Source organism: Chiloscyllium punctatum, chromosome 29 (genome assembly GCF_047496795.1).
Source record: "Chiloscyllium punctatum isolate Juve2018m chromosome 29, sChiPun1.3, whole genome shotgun sequence".
Taxonomy (NCBI): domain Eukaryota; kingdom Metazoa; phylum Chordata; class Chondrichthyes; order Orectolobiformes; family Hemiscylliidae; genus Chiloscyllium; species Chiloscyllium punctatum.
This window is the reverse complement of record NC_092767.1, coordinates 72,908,884-72,919,746: the sequence shown is the minus strand read 5'-3', so window position 1 is coordinate 72,919,746 and position 10,863 is coordinate 72,908,884. Positions and strand designations below refer to the sequence as shown.

The following is a 10,863-nucleotide window of genomic DNA, read 5'->3' as shown; positions in this document are numbered from 1 at the left end:
CACACAGGTAAGGACAGCAGAGTCCCTCTCTGAAGGGCATTAGTTATCCAATTGCAATTCTTAATCCACGGTGGCTCAGTGGTTAGCACTGCTGCATCACAGGGACCCAGGTTCGATTCCACCCTCGGGCGACTGTCTGTGTAGAGTTTGCACATTCTGCCCGTGTCTGGGTGGGTTTCCTCCGGGTGCTCCGGTTTCCTCCCACAGTCCAAAAATGTGCAGATTAGGGTGGATTGGCCCTGGGAAATTGCCCATAGTGTCTAGGGATATGCAGGTTAGAGTGGATTGGCCATGCTAAATTCCCCATATTGTTCAGGGATATGCAGGTTAGGGTGGATTGGCACTGGGAAATTGCCCATAGTGTCTAGGGATATGCAGGTTAGGGTGGATTGGCCATGCTAAATTACCCATAGTGTTCAGGGATGTGCAGGTTAGGGTGGATTGGCCGTGCTAAATTACCCATAGTGCCCAGGGATGTGCAGGTTAGGGTGGATTGGCCATGCTAAATTACCCATAGTGTCCAGGGATGTGTAGGTTAGGGTGGATTGGCTGTGTTAAATTGCCCCATAGTGCCCAGGGATGTGTAGGTTAGGGTGGATTGGCCATGGGAAATTGCCCATATTGTTCAGGGATGTGTGGGTTAGGTGCATTAGTCAGGGGTAAATGTAGAGTAATAGGGTAGGGGAAGGGGTCTGGTGGGTAAATCTTGTACACTTGTTGGGCCGAAGGGCCTGTTTCCGCACTGTGGGGATTCTATGATTCAATCTTGTGAACCAACGGTCACCATTTGACGAGTTTTATTGAATTATATTTTTCCAAGGTGGGACTCGAACTCAGAGCAATGCAGGTGTTGGGTACAAGTCTGCCACTACACTTTGTGATTCAGAAGGTTAATGATTGGTTACTGGAGGCGCTGAGGTGGACAACAGAACTTCCATCATCTCCGTCTTCCCCCCCACCTGCTCAGGCCTGTTTTAGTTGACGTGGAGGTTGGGTAAGGAGGAGGAAGGGGTTGGTGATGTTCTACCCTCCAGAAAGGCTATCAGAGGACAGTGGGCTGTCTCACCACCATTGAAGCATGTTCCTATTCCTGGAGAGCTGGAAGGAAATTGGGGGGGGGGAGGGGGAGGCCGAGATGCGGTCAGATCATGGCGGAGTAGGCTGGAGGGGCTTGAATAGCTTACTCCTGCTCCCAGTCCATTTCTCACCCTCTGATGAGTCCACCACATCCCTGCCTCTCCCACGGACGACGGTCGTCAGGCACGGCCCGACTCAACTCTAATGAGATCCTACAAGCTCTCAACTTCGGGAAGTGTAGCCAAGGAGATGGGAGTTGCCAATGACTCCTTGCCTCCGATCCTAAAGGCCTTGCATCTTGGGCAATTGGGTTGCCCATCCCAGGAACATGCTTTGCAATTCTTACCTCCCCACCCCCTCCCCCCAACAACCCCCTCCCAGGTGGCGCTCTCCTTCCCCCTCCCCCCACCCCCGCTGGGGCAGTGGTGCAGGCCGTTTCCGAGTGGGCCGATGAGAGAGAGGAATGGGATCTCAGGGCGGTACCACTGGGCAGCAGGTAGGTGCCAGCAATCGGCAACCCACCATCCACAGGAGGAGGAGTCCTTTCATTGCTCCCATTGGCTTCAGGACCTGAAAGAAAACATGGAGGTTTGGACAAAGTTAACGCCATCTTGGAAAATCACCAATGGGTTTACATTCGACTATTCAGCAGGAAACAGCCCATCTCTTTCAGAAAGACAGGATGTCCCAAAGCATTTCACAGTCAATGAAGTACAATTTGAGGAGTAGAGTCATAGACTCATAGAGATGTACAGCATGGAAACAGACCCTTCGGTCCAACCCATCCATGCTGACCAAATATCCTAAGCTAATCGAGTCCCATTTGCCAGCACTTGGCCCATATCCCTCTAAACCCTTCCTATTCATGTCCCCATCCAAATGCCTCTTAAATGTTGTAATTGTACCAGCCTCCACCACTTCCTCTGGCAGCTCATTCCATACACGTACCACCCTCTGTGTAAAAAGGTTGCCCCTTAGGTCCCTTTTATATCTTTTCCATCTCATCCTAAACCTATGCCCTCTAGTTCTGGACTCCCTGACCCCAGGGAAAAGACCTTGTCTATTTATCCTATCCATGCCCCTCATGATTTTATAAACCCCTATAAGGTCACCCCTCAGCCTCCGATGCTCCAGGGAAAACAGCCCCAGCCTGTTCAGCCTCTCCCAGTAGCTCAAACCCTCCAACCCTGGCAACACCCTTGTAAATCTTTTCTGAACCCTTTCAAGTTTCACAACATTTTTCCGATAGGAGGGAGACCAGAATTGCACGCAATATTCCAACTTGAAGAGTAGTGTCAATGTAGTAGCTAATATATGCACAGGAAGATCCCACAAACAGTAATGCAATAATGACCAGATCATCTGTTTTTCACTGATGTTAGGCCACCAAGGAGACCATCCCAGCTGTTCTTGGGAAATTTATGATTAACTTGAGAGGGTGGATAGGGCCCTGCTTTAAAGTCTCGCGTGAGACTCCACCTTCGACAGGGCAGCGCTCCCTCAGTACTGTAGCAGGAGATGTGGGATTGAGAACATGTCCCAAACTCTGTCAGGGGTCTTGAACTCTCAACGTTTCGATTCTGTCAGTTCCAGGATTTTGACCCAGACACACAGATGGTGAGTGGAGGGGAACTTGCAGGGGGTGGTGTTCCCATGTACCTGCTGCCCCTTGGAGATGGAAGTGGTCGTGGGTTTGCAAGCGTGTGTCTAAGGATCTTTGGTGAATTTCTGCGGTGCATCTTGTAGATAGTACACACCGTTGCTAGGGAATGATGGAGGGAGGGGATGTTTGTGGGTGTGGTGCCAATCAAGCGGGGGGCTGCTTTGCCCTGGATGGCGTCCAGTTTCTTGAGTGTTGTTGGAGTTGCCCCCATCCAGGGCAAGTGGGGAGTATTCCCTCACCCTCCTGACTGGTAGGTGGTGGGACAGGTGGGTCAGAGTAAGTCTCCTTTGTGACTGATGTTCGAGATGTGACCGTGTGATTGGATGCCTCAGGCCTGTCTAGGCATGGTAAGGGAGCGGCCAATCATTCGGGACCTTACCCCGGCGAACAGCACGAGATACCGAAGAACAGGAACCACCAGCGGCGACTCCGAGGCTGGGGCAGTGAACACATAGCGCCTCTGTAAGTGAGGACACAACAAAGCAACACATCACCAGCCCGTCTCAAACTGCACAATCGACAGTGACAGAAACACAGCTAACCCCGTGCTGGCCCTGTCCTGGGGGTGTTTGATGGGGACAGTGTAGAGGGAGCTTTACTCTGTATCTAACCCTGTGCTGTCCCTGTCCTGGGGGTGTTTAATGGGGACAGTGCAGAGGGAGCTTTACTCTGTATCTAACCCCGTGCTGGCCCTGTCCTGGGAGTGTTTGATGGGGACAGTGTAGAGGAAGCTTTACTCTGTATCTAACCCCGTGCTGGCCCTGTCCTGGGGTTGTTTGATGGGGACAGTATAGAGGTAGCTTTACTCTGTATCTAACCCCGTGCTGACCCTGTCCTGGGATTGTTTGATGGGGGACAGTGTAGAGGGAGCTTTACTCTGTATCTAACCCCGTGCTGCCCCTGTCATGGGAATGTTTGATGGGGGAACAGTGTAGAGGGAGCTTTACTCTGGATCTAACCCTGTGCTGCCCCTGTCATGGGAATGTTTGATGGGGACAGTGTAGAGGGAGCTTTACTCTGTATCTAACCCCGTGCTGGCCCTGTCCTGGGAGTGTTTGATGGGGGAACAGTGTAGAGGGAGCTTTACTCTGCCTTTATCTGCCCTCTGTAATGGCAGAGCGGGTGTTCAGTTCAGGGGGTAATTACCAATCCTCCTACCAGCGAGACCCATATCCCATTGGGAGTTGGAAACATTAAAGTCTACAAGTCGACAGACTGGTTGCTTAAGAGAGTAATTTCCCAACATGTGCCTCAACATCATCGTAGGTATTTTTATAAATTAGCTCATGGGATGTGGGCGTCACTGGTTGGGCTCAGCCTTTATTGCCCTGTCCCTAGTTACCCCCTTGAGAAGGTGGGGGTGAGCTGCCTTCTGGAACCACTGCAGTCCATGTGCTGTAGGTAGACCCACAATGCCCTGAGGGAGGGAACTCCAGGATTCTGACCCAGCGACAAGGAATGCCGATATCTGTCCAAGTCAGGATGGTGAGTGGAGGGGAACTTGCAGAGGGTGGTGTGCCCAAGTATCTGCCGCCCCTTGTCCTTCTCGATGGAAGTGGCCGTGGGTTTGGAAGGTGCTGTCTGAGGGGGAGCTCAGTGGTCATTGGCAATGAGAGGTGGGATATCATACAGTCCTGTTACAGATTGCACAGGGAGCGCCCTCCCACCCACAGAGGGTGGCTTTTGGGCCTCAGGTTAACATTGACCTGAAAAGACAGCTCCCCTGACAGGTCAGCACCGCCCCCCTCCCACCCCCACTCCCACAGTGACCCTGGGATTGACGCATCAACACATTCCAATCCTGTAGGTGGGGATTGTCCGAGTCGGACTGAATCATGATTGTTAACGGCCGCTCTGTCTGTGTGGGAACTGTTCGGTTCCTCTCTCTCTCTCTCTCTCTCTCTCTCTCTGTCTGAGTTCTGGTACACCCACTGGGCTTACAAAGGTGCTGTCTGAGGATCTTTGGTGAACTTCTGCCCCGATGGTACACACTGCTGCGACTGGGTGTCGGTGGTGGAGGGAGTGGCTGTTTGTGGATGGGGATCCTGGCCAGGAATACATTGCCGACAAGTGGCATTCTGGGACATTGACCACTGCGTGTGTGAGAATCCAAATATGGAAAGTCACTTGACAGGAATCCATTCATACCTTCACAACTGTCGGAATGCTCAGGGTCTACACTTGGTTCATAGAGTCATCCAGCACGGAAACAGACCCTTCGGCCCAACCAGTCAATGCCAACCATAATCCCAAACTCAACTAGGCCCACCTGCCTGCTCCTGGCCTATATCCCTCCAAACCTTTCCTATTCATGTACTTATCCAAATATCTTTTAAATGTTGTAACTGTACCAGCCTCCATCACTTCCTCTGGAAGCCCATCCCCCACACAGACCACTCTTTGTGTGAAGAAAGTTGCCTCTCGAGTCCCTTTTAAATCTTTCGCCTCTCACCTTCAACCTCTGCCCCCCTAATCTCAACTCCCCCACCCTTGGGAAAAGACACTTGCCATTCCCCTTATCTATACCCCTCATGGTTTTATAAACCTCTACAAAGTCACCCCTCAACCTCCTACACTCCAGTGAAAGAAGTCCCTGCCTACCCAGCATCTCCCTAAAGCTCAAACCCTCCCATCCCCGGCAACATCTAGGTAAATCTCTTCTGAACCCCCCCCCCCACCCCCGGTTTAATATCCTTCCTATAACAGGACGACCACAACTGGACACAGTACTCCAGATAAGGCCTCACCAAAGTCCTGTACAACCTCAACATGATGCCCCAACTCCAGCTCTTGTGGTGGCGTCCCTGCCTCTGACCCGGGTTCGCGTCCCACCAGCTGCAGTGGAGCGTCACAACAGTCTGTTACGGGTCAGCTATCCGGCCCGGCGCTTGCACGGAACATTCTGGAAGCCTCTACATCGTTGTTCCAGTTTGCAGACCGAGGCTGCTCCTGGGTCCCAGATACTTACCTCCCACAGACCGTCCAGTTCGGGACAGAACGGGAAACATCGCAGGTCAAAGTGCGCTGAACCTGTCAAAAAAAAAACCCCAGAAACAAATGGGTGAGTTTAGTCAACAGGGTCTTAGCTCGGATTTATCATCGTGTCAGCGCTCCCTATTGGCTCACAATGCCCACTTCCCTCTACCACTCAGAAACCACCCTGATTGGTTACCAATTTGATCACTCTACACCCCCCCCCGACCCTCTTTAATGTTTTTTCACCCATCCCTGTCATCCCCCAGACGGACACACACCCTCACCTTCCCCCCCAAAGCCCCACCTCCCGAAGCAGCCAATCAGCTTCCCGTCCTTCAGAAGAAAAGTACCTGCATTTAAATAGTGCTTGTCACATCCTGAAGTCGCCCCCCCCCCCCCACCCCAGATGAGAGGCGGTGACCCACGGTCACCGTCACTCTGTCGGCACACAGGCACGGAACGACTCCACGAATGGCAAGGAGCTGTTTCCGGTTTTTTTGGGTGGTTTTGGCTCAGGATTGGGGAGGCCATTGGGAAAATTCACCTCCCCCTCCCCATCCCCGCAACCCCCACCCCCCCCCCACCCCCCCACCCCCCAACTTGATAAACAGCGGCGCTCCTTAAGATTCCTGACACACATCCCAGTCAAAAAGTGCGGGGCTGGAAAAGCACAGCAGGTCAGGCAGCATCCGAGGAGCTGGAGAATCGACGTTTCGTTTCGGGCGTAAGCTCTTTATCAGGAATGTGGGGGTAACCTCCTCATCCTTGATGAAGGGATTATGCTTGAAACGTCAATTCTCCTGCTCCTGGGATGCTGCCTGACCTGCTGTGCTTTTCCAGCATCACTCTAATCTTGACATCTGCAGTCCTCACTGTCTCCTGACACACATCCCACACTATCTGTCCTTCCAGCGATGATAACATCAGATTCCTTAACATCGAGCAGGGGAGGTACTGTACCTCACTCTCCAGTTGCCCCAAGTGGGTGTTTTGTCTCTGGAAAGATATTTGTATCTGAATCTATTAACCTAAAGCACTGGGGTGTTGTGGGGAACGTGGTATTGAAAGATCCAACAGATGTTCAATACTGCTCATTAATATTTCCAAATATTACACTCAATGTCAACACTCACACTAACGTGTTGCATGATTTTTTTCCTCAGGGAACCAAGTCTTTATAGAATCCCTACAGTGTGGCCATTTGGCCCAACAAGTCCACACCGACCTTCAGAAGAATAACCCACCCAGACCCATTCCCTGACCCTATTACTCTCCATCTACCTCTGACTAATGCACCTGACCTACACATCCCTAGACCCTATGGGGCGATTTAGCACGGCCTGTTCACCCTAACCTGCACATCTTTGGACTGTAGGAAGAAACCCACACAGGCACAAGGAGAATCTTTGGACGGTCAGTATGGACGTGTTGGGTCACTCATTGGTTAGAACTGCTGCCTCACAGCGCCAGGGACCTGGGTTTGATTCCAGCCTCGGTCAACTGTCTCTGTGGAGTTACCTCCCACAGTTCAAAGATGTGCAGGTTAGGGCGGATTGTCGATGCTAAATTGCCCCATAGTGTTGGGTGCATTAGTCAGAGGTGGGTTGCTCTTCGTCAGGTCAGTGTGGGCTTGTTGGGCCGAAGGGCCTGTTTCCATACTATAGGGAATCTAATCTAAAATGGCCACATTGTAGGGATTCTAATTGTAAAAATATACAAACTCCACATAGATAGTTGCCCAAGGCTGGGATCAAACCTGGGTTCCTGGTGCTGTGAGGCAGCAGTGCTAACCACTGAGCCACCCTTTCTTTGGACTTTAGGTGTTATGGTACCACAATGGCCCTGTCACTGGACTAGCAATGCAGTTACCCAGGATAATGCTGTGGGGATTTGGGTTCGAACCCCATCAGGGTGATACAAACCCAGGATAGGCTGGGAATCTTTTCCCCTGAGCGTAGGGGACTGAGGGGTGACCTTATAAAACTCTATAAAAATCATCCGTGAGAGACATGGATAAGGTAGCTAGCCAATAGCCTTTCCCCAGGGTCTAAAACTAGAGGGCATAGGTTTAAGGTGAGAGGGAGGGGTTCAGAGGGGTAATTTCTTTCACACAGAGGGTGGTGAGTGTCTGGAACATGTTGGCAGAGGTAATAGTGGAGGAGAATACAAGTTAAGACACGTTTAGACAGTTCGATGGATGGGATAGGTATGGAGGGAGAGAGACCAAACGCAGGCAAATAGGACCAGTTTAAATTGTGAAAGCTGGGCGGAGTGGACAGGTTGGGCCGAAGGGCCTGTTACTGTGCTGTACGGCTCTATGGCTCCATGACACCCTGACGGGGAGAATCTAACCCTTACAGTGAAACAAACAAAAAAGATGCAGCAAATCGGAAGGAGGATTTGCTGGAGAAACTCAGCAGCATCTGCGGAGAGAGAGAGAGAGAGAGAGAGAGAGAAAGCAGACTTAATTTTTCAGGTCCTTCTTCAGAACTGTTAGTTAAAAACCCTCATCTGGTTTATTTCAGGGAGGTGCCCTCTTTATCCTGGTCTGGCCCACAGCGATGGGGGTCCGACTTGTAATCGTGGCCTGAAGAGGATCGCACTCAGCTCTAGGCACAATGAAGTGGGGTAATAAATGCTGACCTCACCTTGCCCCCAAATCTCATGAAAGACTGCAAGGAATTACTTCAATTCCACCCCCCCCCCCCCCCCCCCCCCCCCCCCACCGAGATACCAACAAACTAATGTTATTTCCAAAATACCGTGCAAGGACTGTAATGAACACTACATTGGACAAACGGGCAGGAAACTAGCCACCAGGATACACCAACTAGCTACAAAACGATATGACCCTCTCTCACTAATATCCTCACATACAGGACACCACTTTGACTGGGACAACACATCCATCCTTGGACAAGCCAAACAGAGACACTCACGGGAATTCCTAGAAGCACGGCATCCCAACCGGAACTCTATCAACAAACACATCAACTTGGATTCCATTTACCACCCCCTGAGAAAAAGAACAGGAAATGACATCAACGTAGGAAACGATGTCACCACAGGAAATGGCATCACCAACCTAAGGGAACCCAAACATATAAATAGAAAGTGGGCTACACCACCAGTGCTTCATCTGGAGGCTCACTGAAGATGTTACCTAGTGTGGTGACAAAACGTCTGAAAATGAACCTTCCAGCTTAGCATGCAAACCTTCATCCAGGGGAAAGATACACCCTAAGAGTTTTGTTCTCTGCTGTTACTGGCTATTATTAAAGGAGATAATTCCACCCTGAAAGATAACATTCTGTCCCAATCACAACACAACAGGTGACTCTACCGGATGATCAGACTCCAACACAACTCTCCGAGTCTATTGGACCAACAGGGTTTCTGAGGAAGGGTCACTGGACCCGAAACATTAACTCTGCTTTCTCTCTGTGGGTGCTGCCAGATCTGCTGAGCTTTTCCAGCAATTTCTGTCTCTTGTTTCCTAAGCATCCACAACTCTTCACTCAGTCAGAGATGTGTGTTCACATCCTCCCCACCTCTTCATCCCTCCTTATCTCTCTGACCCCCTTCCTGTCCTGGGATGATTGAAAGCTCTCCGCTCCATCTCTTGCATGACGCCTCGCCTCGCCCCACCCCACCCCCGCCCCGAGTTCCCTTTCTTCCTCCCCTGGGTGGCCACACCGTACGGGCGCCTGTGCCCCAGGCTCAGGGATTCCCTCCCCGGTTAACCCCCTCCTCCTTTAAGACCCTCCCTAGTGATCCAATCCTCTGGGCAGGTTGTTGTAATATCTCATGATGCAGCACCAAGGTGCTATGCAAATGCAAGTTTTGTTTTCCTGAATCATTGGCTCCAAGAGGGTGGTGGTGAGAAATGGCACAGAGTGCAACGTGTGAAGGTCATGGAAAAATGGAATAAATCACTCATATGCCTCCACCTCGCCACCCATGACATCGCAATGAAGCGCTGACCCCTGACCTGCTCAATCTTTACCCCTCAGATAGATCCCACCTTCGCTGGGCATGGGATCTTGCTGCGCTTTCTTGATTGTAACACTGACCGCCCGTCCGAAATACTTCCATCAGGTGCACAGTGTCCTGAGGGAGCCTAGGCGCTATATCAATGCAAGTCTTTCTACCTGCGCACAGCTGCTGTATGCCAGTCACAGAATTGTCAGGGAACCATGGCTGGAAGGAGTTGAAGGACAGAGGGAGAAGATGGCACGGAGGGAGGTTTGTGGGCGCTCAGTAAACATAAATCATGAATTATTTTTAGTCAAACTCAAACCACTGTCTACTCACTGTCTGCTCACCTCCTGGAAAGTACAATATCACTATCTAGTGCCAGGAACACAACACTGCAGTCACAGAGCAACGAGAAATAACAGAGACAGAGAGAGACAGACAGACAGAGAGCAGGGAGAGAGAGACACACACACAGATGCGGTGCAGAGAGAGAGACAGACAGACAGACAGACAGAGCAGGGAGAGAGAGAGAGACACAGACGTGATGCAGAGAGAGAGAGACAGAGAGAGAGAGAGACAGAACAAGGGAGAGAGAGAGAAAGACAGAGCATGGAGAGAAAGAGAGAGACAGAGAGAGAGAGACAGACAGAAGAGGAAGAGAGAAAGAGAGACACAGACAGAGCAGGGAGAGAGACACACACAGACGCGGTGCAGAGAGAGAGAGAGATAGAGACAGCAGGGAGAGAGACAGAGAGCTGGAAGAGAGAGAGAGACAGAGACAGATACACAGAAAGAGAGAGAAGGGAGAGACAGAGACAAAGAGAGATACACAAACACAGAGTGGGGGAGAGAGAGAAAGAAAGAGAGATAGAGATCGGGGGGAGAGAAAGAAAGACAGAGACACACAGAATAGGGAGAGAGAGAACTCGGAGAGCAGAGAGAGGGAGAGCGATGTACACCTTGGTGTGTTCGTGCTCATGGTCCGAATGTCAGGTTGCCTTTAAGAGACGTGCCCATGATCGCATCACTGTATCATGTGACCTCATGATCTAAAGGTTCAGGACTCTGTCTTACCCCAGAGCCCACCTGAAGCAGGACATGCCCCTGGGCTGTAAACAGCAGCTGAAAGTGAGCCCAGACCCTTGTGTACCTGAGGAATGTCATGTTTG

General features: G+C 51.1%; 1 protein-coding gene across 5 annotated transcripts in view; it reads right to left on the bottom strand.

The window, feature by feature from the left end:
- Nucleotides 1-1,498: 1,498 nt before the first annotated feature.
- Nucleotides 1,499-10,863, bottom strand: part of LOC140454368 (serine/threonine-protein kinase MRCK beta) — a 43,824-nt gene continuing 34,459 nt past the window's right edge. For 4 of the 5 annotated variants that reach the window (XM_072549075.1, XM_072549078.1, XM_072549077.1 and 1 more), the window contains 3 exons: nt 5,709-5,770; nt 3,120-3,200; nt 1,499-1,647 (listed from right to left, as the gene is read on the bottom strand). In XM_072549075.1, the coding sequence (XP_072405176.1) occupies nt 1,549-1,647; nt 3,120-3,200; nt 5,709-5,770 (242 nt within the window). In that variant the 3' untranslated portion in view covers nt 1,499-1,548. The remainder of the gene's footprint in view (nt 1,648-3,119; nt 3,201-5,708; nt 5,771-10,863) is intronic. The other variant, XM_072549076.1, reaches the window with a different exon arrangement.